Source organism: Hyposmocoma kahamanoa, unplaced genomic scaffold, assembly GCF_003589595.1.
Source record: "Hyposmocoma kahamanoa isolate Upper Pololo Valley unplaced genomic scaffold, ASM358959v1 63, whole genome shotgun sequence".
Taxonomy (NCBI): domain Eukaryota; kingdom Metazoa; phylum Arthropoda; class Insecta; order Lepidoptera; family Cosmopterigidae; genus Hyposmocoma; species Hyposmocoma kahamanoa.
The window spans coordinates 23,851,667-23,866,844 of NW_020653851.1; the positions used below are offsets into that span (position 1 = coordinate 23,851,667).

General features: G+C 37.9%; 1 protein-coding gene across 1 annotated transcript; it reads right to left on the reverse strand.

The window, feature by feature from the left end:
- Nucleotides 1-354: 354 nt before the first annotated feature.
- On the reverse strand, nt 355-5,561 carry LOC113230323 (phospholipid scramblase 1-like). Its single transcript, XM_026464202.1, has 5 exons — nt 5,540-5,561; nt 3,632-3,783; nt 2,533-2,724; nt 1,232-1,357; nt 355-897 (listed from the first exon to the last, which is right to left on the reverse strand). Exons 1-5 carry the CDS (start codon nt 5,559-5,561, stop codon nt 874-876), a joined length of 516 nt encoding a protein of 171 aa, XP_026319987.1. The 3' UTR covers nt 355-873.
- Between the last annotated feature and the right edge of the window lie 9,617 nt (nt 5,562-15,178).

A 15,178-nucleotide genomic window follows, 5' to 3' on the forward strand; every position in this document is an offset into this window, starting at 1 on the left:
ATATTATTTGTAAGGTAAGACTACACAACCGTATTAAACAGAAATAAAAAAAAAACTGTGACCCTGTTTGTTTGGGATTACTGTCATTGTAATTTGAATCTTATAATATGTAGGTTAGAGCTGTTTTTTTAATAGACCAAGTTAATTTCAAAGACATAACCCGGATAATTTAAGAATGCATAGTTTTAATACATAGGCCTTGTTGTGAGATACATCTTAATCCGGTTAAGCCTATACTTATTACACACACGTTTTGTAATATAATTACAAACGCGTGTTCAATAGCTAGGTTTATGAGCCTAAAAGCGATACAATAAGAAGCCCGTTACGAGCAAATGTGTTGAAAAGACTGTTTATAGTTATAACAGTTTCAAGGCGTATAAAGTGTGCTCCTTGGGATAGTACAAAACTGTTATTTTACACCTATTAGGGACTCATAAAATATGGTCATTTGGAAAGTAGTTCAAATGGAATACTTACACTTAATAATATTGATAGTGTAGATACTGTCGATAGTCTCTATACGATTGATAGCCGTGTCAACAGTGTCTAGGTCCACAATTGTTGGTTCGGCAACACTACCATAGTAATGAAATGATATTATTTATTGTAACAATATTATACGTTACAAGTTAGTGGTTATATCACTCAATATTTATAGATAAAACGAATTTAATTATCCAACAGTGTTCATGTCATTCAAAATTGATGATACATTAAACAATACATGGCATTGCATTTACATTACATTATAAGTTGCATTTACATTATTATTATTATGTGACATAAAAAATAACAAAAATAATAATATCGACCGATATTCCGGTTGGTATTTCGCACCCATTTGGAAGGGATGTAACTTACATAAGGATTTTACCTCGTGTACCATGTTATGTCCTGAAATAAAATGTTTTATAATGAATAATGTAATCTTATTTTGTATTTGTTGCAATAATTAATTAATGCGTTTCTTTTTTCAATTGATAACGGACCAAAGCAGTTCTGAAGAGTCAAAATAGTTCGAAATAATTTCCTTAAAGATAACTTAAAGATAACGTAACTTTTAGAACAGCTACGACGAAACACTCAACCTATATTAAGTAAGGCAAACAGATTAAATAATCGAGGTAATCCGTTTGTTAATTGGAAATGATCTGGGAAGTGTTGTGTTTTAGTGGTAACTGGTATTTCCTACGAAAGTGACATTGAAAACGTTACTCTAGGTACTCACAATGTAGTAACACGCGGCAAGAACAGCCATCTTGTATTGCACATCCAGGTCCATGGGAAACTGGACATTGTACTTCAACCAGTCCTTCTTGATTTTGCCGATTTTAATGTCTCCTGCACCCAGAATCTGGAAGTTTCGTACAGGAAATTATTACAACTAGATAGCCACAGAAAATTAAAGAGTAAAAACTTTTTTACAAGGGTTTTACTTCAAAACCATTTTAAGTGTGACGTACTACTATGGGTGCACAATATACGCCAATAAATAAAAAGGTCTTAAATAGGTATTTCTACACTTGAGTTGTGCTCGAACTTACTTAGTCAGTTACAGTTCTCTTACTACAAAACCCAATGATTCAATTAGTTCATTACACTCCTGAACACAGGTTGTTCAATAGAGAACATCGTTATTTATTATTTACATATGATTATACTATCTAGTTACAAACAGAGATGAACAGCGGGTTAAAACCTAATTGTCTGGGTTTTCACACAAAGGTTTTAATCCATTTAGGCCCAAAATCGTGGCCCGAAACGGCTGGTACGGAATTATTTATGGTAGGTATGGTATAATTTATTATTATTAACCAATTTCGGTGCAAAAAATGTTTATTAGACGGGGCAACTCCACACAATATCCACCTTGCAATCCTGTGGATTCTTATTAGTATTACGATTCCATTTTTGAAGATCGATTCAAGTTTTTTTATGTTATGAAATGTAAGTGCGCATTTGACCTCCATCTCACCTGATGGCAAGTGACGATGAGGTGGACGATGGAGCATGCACACCTAAATAATGCCTATTCACTCTCGTCTTGAAAAGGTCTAAGTTGTAACCTTCAGGGAACAAGTCTGCAGGCAGGGTATTCCACTCCATAGCCGTTCGCCATTTAGATGTGGAAGCGTAGCGCTTCGTGCGAATCTTTGGAATATCCACAACATAGGGGTCGTACACAAGCCTACGTGTGGTCCCCGGATGGTGGAAAGGGGAAGGTGGAATAAAATTGTTTAATTCCATCGCACAATACCCTGTAAAGTGCATACGTCGTAACAATTTTTTGTATCGATTGATTTCAATGCGATTTTCAAGCGAACTGATTCAATAGAAAGGTAAGTCGAGTCTAGATCATAAAGGAATAAACATTTTATAACAATATCATTAAATTCGAACAAAACTCGATTTACAAGAAATATTGAGTTGTAAATAGTTTTTGCCCCCGATTTCGGCTAGCGCTTCATTAACACTGTGTTTAAACTCGAGCGTTTGCTCATATGTAGTTACAATAGGTAAGAGTCTGACATGAAAAGTACTATTCCTGTGGAGGGCCAAAGGTCGTTTGATGACGAGCATGGGACGGTCGTGGTTATCCGACAAGACAAGTCGCGAGCTGCAGAAATTCTTCAGACGAATGGTAGCTATTTGACGTCCTTTCATATGCAATTCAACACACGGTGAGGAGAAGCAATTAATTGGCCTTTGAAATTCGGCAACCTGGAATTTATAAATAGAATTTTATGCTTTAGGATAAGGTTTCATAGTAGGTAATTTCTTTTTCAAGAAAAATAGTGAAATTAATACGAGGAATAAAAATATACAGGCCGCTCGTGATAGTCACATTCACATACTAACGAATAAAAAGAAATGAAAAAAAAACCAAAAGTTATAAAAAAAGCATAAGCACAAACACATTTATTAAAGGGCTTGTTTAATAAGATTCCGGTTTATATTCATTTGTCATTACAAGGTTTAAACTTTAGTGTAACAAAAACATGTACTAAAGATTGTTGCGTACAGCTTCAGCGTACTTGGATGACAAAAGTTTTTGGTAGTGGCTCGTTTAGTTCTTGTAGGTTATTTCGAATGGTAAAAGTGAATATAAACAATAAGAAAATAAATATTTATTTAAAAAGAGTCAAGAGTTTCTTTCTTATTGTTCTCGGGTATACTGTTGGGTAATTTTCTAAAAAATATCAAATAGTGGAATTTTTTTTTTTAATTTCAGAAAAATTGGAAAAATATAATTCGTAGGCTCATAATTGTGTTCTACGTTTAGATATGTATTTTGAAGTCTTATTTAGTGTAAATTAAAAAATAAAATTGTACAGCTAAGAGCAAGACACAGTAAAACAAGTTTTAAAAATACTAAAAAACAGCGAAGAAAAATAACTCATAGGTAGGTAAACAGTCTTTAGAATGGCTTCATTGTTGTCCAACTATCAAATGTAGGAAAAACTCTGAAAAATCTTTATTTTTCTGAAAAACTTGGATTTTTCAAATTACAAATTTTTTCCATGACTCAACACTACCTGACGAATGAGTAGAGTTTAGTCAAATTTAATCAAATTGGAAGTGTAATTTGTTTGCCAATGAAATAAAGAGATATTCGAGTTTGAGTTACCTGTTCATTATTGTTGTCCAGTACGGTCATATCAAGCCAACCTTCCAGTCGAAAGGTCACTCTGCCAAACATTGATATGGAGTATTGAGAACTGAAGCACGATACCTCTCTCTTGAATACCACATCTGACAGTTGCATCAGCTGCTGAAGTCCTGGAACATTGTATTGACGTTCAGTAACGATCTAAGTAACACCAAACTATCGACACTTCTAGCCGCTCAGAAAAGGCTTTACTTATGTCTATGCAGGAAGAGCAAAGATGACTTGGCACGTTTGAAAACGCATGAAGGTTTTTCTGACCGACTTAGTGCGATTTCGTCTTAATAACTGCGGTGAATAGTGCAGTTAATAAATTAATCGCGTATATTAATTGTCATACTAACATTCCCACTCTCAATCATAATGGCTCCTTGTCTGCTCTGTATCTATCTATACTAAAACTTAAAAAAAAACAGTTTTAGAAACCCCCCACACTAGCGTCTTTCGAGCATCAGCGTCTTGCCATCGGCACGCACAGCGTCGACACGACTGACCGCGACGCAACGTCAACACGGCGTATACCACAGACCACATAAATGCGTATACCTACGCGATGTTCACAAATTAGTCAGGGATACTACGTTGCATCGTCGCCGCGCGGATGTCTGTCGAGTCGACTCTGTACGTGCGTTGGCAAGACGCTGATGCTCCAAAGACGCTAGTGTGCCCCCACACTAGTCTCTAAACATTCTTCCCGTTTTACTCGTAAGCAATTGTCACATTACTAAGGAGGAGTTACATTACTTTTTGTCGCTCTAATAATTCTCTATAGCAAACGGGAGGAAGGAATCCCATGAGGTAGTGTTCTCATGTAGAGCGCTGATGCTCTAGAATGACGTCGCCAAGTGAGATCGGTAGAGAGATGACTGACCCCGTTCGGCGGCGGCGTATCGTCGCGGCTAGGAGCGGGGGCTCGGTTCGCCAGTAAGTCTGGCAGCCACGAGGACATTTTTCCTCATGAATTTAGACGGCGGAAATGTGCTTTATTTTAATATTTCCGTACAAATGAACTACGTTTTTATCCAGTGTATTTTATTCAAACTAGATGTAAAGTAACAATGTTTATACTTACGTTTTTTTTTAACGTCAGTACCTAGTTAGTTAGTTAGTACTTAGTATAGTATCTACAAATTAAAGAATGTTTTAGCGTTTTTTTTTGTTTCTGGTGGGGATGCAAACCGACGAACTGACCCGTATTTTATCCGTATCGATAAAAAACGAACTTTTTATTATTATTTTTAATTTTAATTAATATGAACCTTTTTATTATTATTATTATTAATTTATCAAAACATATTATTTTTTATCAAATGTAAAAATTGTAATAGTATTAGCAATAAATTATTATTAAACGCGTTTGTTTTAAAATTTTGTGTACGGTATACTTATGTTTGTAAATATAATTATGAAAAGGGCATCCCCGAAACATTGCCAATAGGATTTTTTTTCCAATGGAACCAGTTTTTTGAGGCTATCTTATTAAATAGGCTGTTTTAGATAAAAAATTGATTTGATAATTTTGTTTGTACATGCACACAATTTAAGAACAATATAAAACACCTTGCATTAATAACTAACTATATTAACGTGTGCGTCATACCATGGTCATACCCATTACCTACATAAAATAAAACATTTTTTGTTGTGTCGCACAACAAAAAACAAAACCTGAACTCATTTGAAATTTATATATAAATAATAAAGTTAAATTACGTTATACTTATGTTTACATTTTGGACTTCGATTTCATCTCAGAGTACCTATAGTATGCAAAGTACGCACATTAAACTCTCGGGATTTGGGGGACAATATCCACTCCTTCATATTGTTTGTAAAATATTTATTTTAACTATATCACAAAGAACTTACCAAAAGGTATAATTTGGGACATTTTATCTTTAATGACAAAAAAAGTTTCCAAAATGCTAGTTTATTTTGTCGTCCGCATTCACGTTATCACAATTTGTATTAGAAACAAGTTCCTTGTTGATTATAAATACAACTAAATATTCAATTAAAATAAACGTGCTATCTAGCTGCGTACATCCGTCTATGCAATCGCATGAAGCTAGACTGGTATTATAAGTTCCAACAAGTTATTTGTGAACAGAGTGAAGTTAGATACAAACCGTTGGCTTATATGACGCGAAAATTTAATCCGACGCGACACGGCATTTTAAAGAAGGCATTTATTTGAAACTAAGAGTCGTATTCCAAAACTCTACTCAATGCTCAAGTCAGGATTTGAGCAGACTTGAGTATGATTTCAAGCACTGGAAATACGACCCTTACTTGACGGACTTGAGTATGATTTTCAGTGCTCAATGCTATACTCAAGTCCTGACTTGAGTATTGAGTAGAGTTCTGGAATACGACCCTAAGTGTCGTATTCCAGAACTGTACTCAATGCTCAAGACAGGATTTAAGCAGACTTGAGTATGATTTCAAGCACTGGAAATACGACCCTAATGGCAAGGACTTGAGTTTGATTTCTAGTGCTTTGAATCATACTCAAGTCTTGACTTGAGCATTGAGTAGAGTTCTAGAATACGACCCTTAGAATTTAATCGATAATTTTTATGAAATTTGACTAACTTCGGCTGTCCGGGTTTTTTTCGTCTCATACAATGAAATGATCCCTTCATGAAACTAAGTCGATCAGTTTCATGAAGGGATCATTTCAAAAATTTCAAAAATTTTCATCAATTTTATTTATTTCTATGAATAACTCACGATTGACCAAAAAATTGACTGTACCAAAAGTGGTTTCACAAAAAGACTTAATTTTCGGTTTTCGTTTCGGATTTCCCCCCTACTACTGTCCCATTAAAAAGACACTGTTTAATACAGCTGAACATTTTGTGTGCAGTCGTCAGTAAAACAACTAAATTAGATCGAGTCCTATATGCATACGCCTGGCCAAATAATAAATTAAGAAATGAAATGAAACAAGTCCTACACCCGATTTTGTTCATTATAAAAACTTTGAGTGCTTGGAAGTTTAGTGCCGGGTCAGTACCAAAAAAATAATTTGCCATAACAAAAAACAAAAAGCAAGTTTTCACGCGACTGTGGCGATCCTTGTGATATTTGGACAACTAACGCCATCTATTGACTTAAATACGAACTCCTTCGACAACCACACACCTAATCACTTAAATAGACGCGGTCGCTCGTGTCCCTAGTTGTCATTTATTAAATTACGAGAATCTACGCACAGATGGCGTTCATATTTACATTAAGGTGGCTGTAAGCACTGTAAATAAGCTTTATTGACCTTTTTTTATTGATAGGTCAATTGTGAGCAATGAAAATATTGAACAAGCACTAAGTTCAAACCTCCAGCAAGTGCAAAATTGTCGAACAGCACCTAATAGTGAAATAGCCGTAAAACTTACTGCACCCTATTATATTGGACACCAACTAGGCAAGTGATGGTATAGCTGCGTGCTGGTCACTAAACTTTTTTATAGCAGTACATTTTAGGAGTCTTCATTGCCTTGATTGTTTGTATTCCGATGTGTACCCAAAGAGATACGTGGCAAGTCGATGCGATTAGTAAAGATTTGTGAAAAGCTTTCGACTTTGTTCATTGTGTTGTATATTGGTCTCTTATGTTACATCACTTTAATATTATTATAAGAACCGTTGAAAGTCTCGACTAATTTTACTGCGATGAGAGAGAGTTGCGTGCTAGGACGGTGCGATTCATATACATTTGTCAAAAGTTTTTCGATTGCCCTAATCGGGTGTTGGTTACACATTACTGCTTGCCGGCAGAAATTAGTAATGTAAGTACTTTCTTGGACGAACTATTTCACAAGGAGCTCTACTGCTACTAACGTACGAATACATAGGAAAGTACGGTTCAAAGTACATAGGAATACAGTTCAACCGTCTGGTGTCCTATACACGATGTCCATATTGAAATAATAGTCTGTTCAGCGTCGATTTTTGTGCAATGTTTCGACTCATCCGAAGAACAGACTCCGATGTGATTATACAGCGAAAAGAGGATAAATACATAATCTCGTTATTCAAAATAAGGTCTAGCTGTAGGTGTTTTTAGAATTTATGTATTATTTCGTTTCGGAAATATAAAATCGAGCAACGGTGATCTGATATCCACAGCTAAGAACAGCGAAAGAAATATACAATGTCCTGAGAATAAGCAGTCTTGCACATATAGGTCTTTGTTCTACGGATGAGTCGGTGTATGTGCAAAATTGAGACCGGCGTACGCTGCTTAATCACTAATACATAATGTGATCAACCTGGAAGTATGTAGGCAAATATCGGCCCTATGTATTTTGTACAAAACTGTTAATTTTACCTTAGATGCTGATTCTGATGAAATGTATCACATTTTATGGACCCTATTCGTACCATGATTTTTTTTTATTCTAGCTGTAGGTATGCCCTTTAAAACAGCACTGTATGTAATTGGCGGTTTGTAGAATATAATATGTATATGTGATATATTTGTTTATCGTAGTATTTCTTCGTATTGCGTCATATAATTGCACGAGACACTAAAGTAATTTGATTGATTTTTTTTTGATACATACGTAATGGTGGTCCAATGACGGAACGGTTGCTTCTCAATTGAAAGTTCGATTCTAATCTCTTGTGCGACCTAGGATTTATGATATGGCTTTATGAATAATTAGTAGCAATACCTGTTGCTAACGGTGAAAGAAAATGCTACTCGTATATGTTTTATTTATTCTAGCTTTCCATGTTTCCATTTGTCCCATTTCTAATTTAACCTACCCTGCCTATCTCAGGTTGCGCATTTCTGTCACATGAGCATAAATCTAGTAGTGATATCCCTATCAATAGTAGCAAAGCTTTTAATATATAATATAATAATTTCCCTATTATCTACAGCAGTCGACTGGGTTTATAGTCGACGTTGTCGATACGTGGCACCTGGGGAAACCTTCAGTGGTGCCGGAGAAGTTAATTGTGACACTTGACGTTACAGGACACTTAACATGAAAGAAAACACTATATGGCTGTAATATAAGAATTAACATACCTGCGTCGAGACTTTAATTGGGGAACAGTATGAAAATTAACTGCTTAAAATTGTTTTTAAAATATTTAGTTTTACACCATTTGGTCCATTGAAGTGTAGTAAAAACGACATTTTGTTTCCGATTTTTTAATAGACTTCAAACAAGGAGGTTCTCAGTTCGACTGTAGTATTTAATAGCAGTAGAGATCTTTGTGAATGAGTCCGTGCAGGGAAGTGCTACCACCTTAGCTTAGACGTGCTAAAACCTAGATCGTGTTATTACACAAATCAATGTAACGGCTTAGAATAATAACGCATAGAACATTATAGTCAATGGCATAGAATGATACTCTTAACACAATGTATTAAGAGTGTCTTTTGCATTGCAATTATTGGTTTAAGACGTACCTAGGTTTAGTGCAAGTGGACATATGACATATTGCTATTCGTCACCTAATAATTCCTTGGGCACTAGGCCAAGTCGTTTGGGTAAACATTGGGTTATTGTATTGTTTCAGAGAGTGGTGTCTGAAATGTATTACCTAAGCCTTAGAAGAAAATAGTTTCAAAAAGACCATCACAGAATTTGATCGCTAGTTTTTCATTGAATATTGGTTAGGCGTCCGCAAGACGCCTTTAATGCGCAATACTGTGTTATTGCTATTTCCGTTTGCGTCTTCAGCAGGTCTGTGATGGTGCTTAAGATAACAAACAACTTTAATAATATTTAATTTTAAGTAAAAACTAAATATTTGATTTCCCATGCGATTGGCTACCGACGGGGAACCAAAAAAATTTTTTCACCTCGAATTGATTAGAAATCTGCGCGCCAAAGCGTTTTTGGCACGCTAGCGTGGACAACGTTTTTGAAATTCGAATTTGACGATGAACTGACCTAAACCCCCTTAGTGTTTCTCCTCTCCGCTGTACGGGTATGTTGTCGCACCCGTCCGCGCCAGCGGCTGGCCGCGCCCTGCACAGCCCCTCCCCGAGAAAGGAGACACATCGGTCTCCCGACTCCGAATGTGAGGCTCGCCGAACACCAGACGAGCCTTCCATCCCGGGCCTTTGTCGTGGTGGGGGGGGGGGCTTGCGTGCCCTTATGATCCCCAAGGCTATGCCGGATAGCGCTTCGCATACCGGACAGCCTTGAGATGGAGGGGCCAGACTAAGAACGGCACACCCTGCGGCGGATTCCACTCCTGGTACCATTCTGACTAGCAGAACAGACCGGGATGTGGACGTGTAACGGAGGGAAGCTGCCTGTGGGCGGTCTGCCGAGACCATTTGCGAATCTCGCAAATCGAGGAAGAAAAACCTCATTAAAAACCAAGGGTCTGCTGCACCTTAATCTGGTCTGGATGCGGGTCGCAACGCATTTAGTACCAGACTAGGGCCAAGTAGGAGATGTGACCAAAAGGGCCTGGTCTGGGCTAGCGGCCGGCCGGAAGAACCACACCAGTGGCGAACGGGCGGTTGTAACTCCGACCTAGGGGAACTCACCCCTCAAAAAAGAGGAGGACGCTCTCCCTTCAACAGGAGCAGGGGACCTCACCCCTAAAAGGATAAATGAGTGGAAACGATGAACTGACTTAACCTTTTTTTTTTTTTTTTTTTTGTTATCCGAGGGAATCTGCTTACAGATACCCCGGCCCCGCGGGGGCAGAGCCGGGGTTATGTGGGACTGGGCTGAACCCTGAAGGGGAGCAGCCCGACCGCACTAAACCCCCGGAGTGTTCCTCCCCTCCGCTGTAGGTGGGGGTACGGGTACGCTGTTGCACTCGTCCGCGCCCCCACCAGCGGCTGGCCGCGCCCTGCGCAGCCCCTCCTCGAGAAGGGAGACACATCGGTCCCCCGACTCCGAATGTGAGGCTCGCCGAACACCAGACGAGCCTTCCATCCCGGGCCCCTTTATGCTGGGCAACGAACTCCCCCGAGTCCGCTACCCAGGGGCCATGGGGGGCCAGGACAGCATCCACTCAACTGTGAAGTTCAGTGGCTGCTCCCCCAGCCCCTGCGGTGGATCTGATGACAGGCTCCGCCGCAACAGCTAACGCGCTTCCGCGCGGACTCTCCGAAGAGAGTCCCTTGGAGCGCCCACCACGGGCCAACCGCCCACGTTCGGCCGCGGAGGATAGGACGAGCGGCAACGACACACCGACACGTCTCTTCCCCCGCGGCCCCGCCGCCACTGCATCATTAAAAGCGGTGCAGCCCCGCCAGGGTCGCGGAGGACAGGACGAGCGGCAACGACACACCGACACGTCTCTCCCCCCGCGACCCTCCTCCTCGCGCATCCGCGCGGTCCCGCTGGCCACTCCGATTTCTCCGTCAATTGTGGACCGATTTTGAAAATTCGTTTTTTGTTTGAAAGGGTATACTCTCGAGGTAGTTTGTGATGCCGACAATGCTGTTCTGGGTTCGTTTCGGCTATCACAAATGAAACAAATATTTTCCGCAAATAAATTAGACTTTTCACTTGACACGGTACATGTAATCAACAATTCACCGTTACCATGGCAACCAGAAACAACCCATTGTCACCAAACAGTCAGAGCCTGATAAGGGGATCCTATAGAAATCGAAAAAAGCCGATAAGCTAACTTTTGAGGTCGGTTTTTTTTAATGAAAAAGTTACAATTATCGTATATATAAAATCATTGGACGAGGGTGAAAAACTTATACAGTATCTTGGCATCAGCTCCGAGAATTAAAATTCTTTAAGCACCATAAGCATAAAACATAAACTGCTAACTATGAGCTAACTGCCTCCGTGGCCGAACGGTTACTGTGATGGACTGTCACGCAAGGGGTCCTGGGTTCGATTCCCGTGCCGGGAGAAATATTTGTACGGCCTACATTTATTTCTTTCATGAGTTTGGGTGTAATTTGTGGTTGTCTATGTGTGTATCCATGGCACCCGCGATACAGGATTTCCCCACGCTCACTTAATGCCAATTATCCACGATTCTAAAAAACCCTTTGGATTTTCCAGCCGTGCACGATTTCAACAAAGCAGTTTATGCTATTTAAAGCTATCAGATAAAATTAGAGTACTTGAAACAACCAGCAGCGTCACTATAACAACAGTACCTACCATTAATTTTGTGAACTATTTATCAATTAAATCAACTATTTCAAAAGTCTCAATCACATGAACTGCGAGGGACGAATGAGAAATGTCATAGATCACCATTCAGTTACAGGTTGAGAACTTAGTGAGCCTAAACAGGAAACTACATCTACAAAGAATCAATCAAACACATACCTACCTCACCATTGTAGAGAGCGTTCAGACGCCACTAAATTAAAACCCGTATTCATGGCGTCTATAACTAAAAGTACGACTTTTACGACCTAATAAAAGTAGACCCAAAACTATAAAAATACATTTGAATGGCCATATACACCTGGAGAACTTATAAAATGTGAAAATCTATTTTCCTTATGTTATGTTAGACCAGCAGGTGAAGGAAAACAAATTGATGAAATCTGCACGCCGAAGATGGTTGACAACCCTCGGAAAACGTGTAAATGTGTCCCAGTGTGGCAGACTATGGTCAAAACCCCCACCTGAGTGAAGACCCGTGCCCATTAGTGGAACATATAAATGGGTTGTTGCTGACGATGATACCAGTATTGCAGCAGGTTTTACATAAAAAGTGGTTTAATAATAATAATATAATAACGCACACACTCAACATAGACAACCACAAATTACACCCAAACTCATGAGATAAATAAATGTTGGCGATAGAAATATTTCTCCCGGTCCGAGAATCGATTCTGGGACCTATGCGTGGCAGTCCGGCATGGTAACATATAAGAAAAGAAACTATTTGTTGTTTGAAACAAACCAACGTTTTGGGACCTCTACAGGCCCCATGGTCACAGCTGACAGTCATCGTCAACATGTTTAGATTAGAAAAAGTATTTACATTTCCTAAGTTAAAAAGATAGGTATTCTCTACAAGAACCGAACCCTTTCACACACCTACATAAGCAGACGTACACATGACATACACCCACAAGCACGCTTGCTTGATTCTTATTAAACTTTTCTCAAACATTATGAGTGCAATTTTGGTGTAATAAAATTTTACTGTATTAGGTTCCAAGAAAGAAAACGCTTATTGAGCGAAAAAAAAACGTCTTTATGGCCTCTGTAAGATATTTGTAACACGTTATTCGTGTTATTAAAGTCACTATTCAAATTATGTTTATTTATTAGCCACAACGAATAGTGGTCAAATATCATGACAGCCATGACGCGAATTTCGTATTGTGGTGTTTTTGAGTTAGTCGCAACGCGTTCTGTTCTGTAAATAAGTACACAAATTTATTTTTAACTACCTCAGCGGCCGAACGGACTCCATGCTGGTCTGCCACGCAGAGGTTCCGGGTTCGATTCACAGGAGAAATATTTGGGTGTAATATGTGGTTGTCTATGTATTATTATTATTTGAAGAGTATAATTATATAGATAAATAAATACATTTGTAATTTATTTTGTACTTTCTGTAGTTTTAGTGTTGTATGTTGTACATATACACTTGAAATAGAAAATGCCTTTATAGTTGTTTATTGCAAAGGCCGGGAAATAAGAGATTGCTGTACGAGTATGTATTAATACCTGCTAGTCAAGCAATCCCCGTTCCCGTCGAGGCTTCAACAGTGCTTTTCTCAAACAATATGAGGAAATAATAAAAGACTGAACAGAAAAAGTAAGAATATTACTAATTATTATTAAAAGTAATATTTGACATGTTAAGACAACTATTTTGCTAAACGAAAAGGTTGTTTTTCCAGCCACATTAACAGTAGTCTGCTGGAACTTCTGATAGTGTGGTTGGATGTGTATTACTGTATTTTCGTTATCGTTCTTCTCAGTAGAACTCCTTTTTGCGCCGAAAATACAAAAAAAGACGAATTAACAGAAGAGACTACCAAAGCACCTTAGAATAATAACGCATAGAATGATAGTTTCATATCAAACGAACTGTCACAAGTGAGGCAAAAATCAAATTCATGTAGGCTAGTTTTAGTAGTATATTAATTTTCGGTTTTAGTGAATATTTATATAAAAATACAAGTTGAAACGCGTTACTTCCTTGTGGAATGTGACGTCAGTATCTATTTTATGTTTGTCTGACGTATTTTTACACTCATTTACCGCACATTTCGTCATTTTTAGCTAAAATTCTTGATCTGTTCGCGGTGCAAGTTGACCTTGAGCACCGAAGGCCCGCCCGCTCGTGTAGGCCCATTGGGCGCGCTTCAATTTGCCTCACTTAGCGTGTGCGGACTAGGTTTCTATGCGTTATTATTTATTATTCTAAGCAAAGCACTTTATTTTACCACCAAGTAAGCGGTACATGTAGGCATTTTTAATTCTCGCTGTGGCCGGTACTGAACTGTTGACTGTATGAGTTTTTCTTTAGCCGGTTTATATAGTTCATTGTTAGTAGATAGATTTGAAAGCTTAGAGTAGCGGACAGTAATGGATTTTCAAATTCAAATTCAAATTCATTTATTCAAACAGACAACTTAGTCCATATTTGTTAGTAACAATATCTTATGCGCTAAGTTAGTAGAAATCATAAAGAACAAAAATACAATTTAAAAATAATAATAATAAAATTCAAAATTAATAATGTCCAAATTTGTTAGTAACAATGACTGTTCTTAAAAAACTATGTTAGTTGCAAAACATTAAAAATAAAAATTCACAATATCCACATAATAGTAATCAGATTATAATCAAATTCAAACAAACAATCTATGGTACATAATAATTACACTTTTTGTTTAAATGTACCATACAACAGTGGGACACATACAAACAATCATATTTACTTTAAAGGCTTTGGCCGAGGGAAGTCACACGGTCTTTAAACGGTAAACTTTCCGTGTTTGTTTTTTGAAAGTAGTGGAAACATTAATGTTTGAGATTATCTCAGTACAGGGTATTAAAAAAACCGATCTCAAAAGGTCATGGAATTACATCTTTTATTGAAACTGATTACCGGAAAGTGCACGAAACCGGATTCATTATTTTCCGTATTTTCTTCAAATTTAAATGGGACCACTATTGAGGTAGGTACCCTATTTCTAATAAAAAAATAATCATCGAAATCGGTTCACAAATGTTATCGCGTAATTTAAAAAAAATCAGTCGGATGGAGCACCTCCTCCTTTTTTGAAGTCAGTAAAAAAATAATATGCTAATTGTCTATTCGCGCCCTCGGTGTAATAAACAAGGTCACATCTGCAAAATGACAACCTTTCTGAAAACATGTTTGGAGATTCTACCATCGAGTTTCTACTAATGAAACTAGGCGATAACTTTTTATGCTTAATTATGAGAGTTATAAAATATCACATTCTAAATAATTTGTTTCATGTATTCGTATTATTTTTATGACTTTCATGTGATAAAGGCACTTTTGACGCGGCTTTATTATGCCATGGGTACAGTTATACACAGT

Bases quoted from the DNA above. Each gene is read 5' to 3' on its own strand.
- LOC113230323 (XM_026464202.1), bottom strand. From the start codon at position 5,561: ATGTCCCAAATTATACCTTTTG. The intron at 3,784-5,539 runs GTAAGTTCTTTG...ACAATGTTCCAG, and splicing joins GTCCCAAATTATACCTTTTG to GACTTCAGCAGCTGATGCAA. The intron at 898-1,231 runs GTGAGTACCTAG...ATTTTATTTCAG, and splicing joins TTGCCGCGTGTTACTACATT to GACATAACATGGTACACGAG.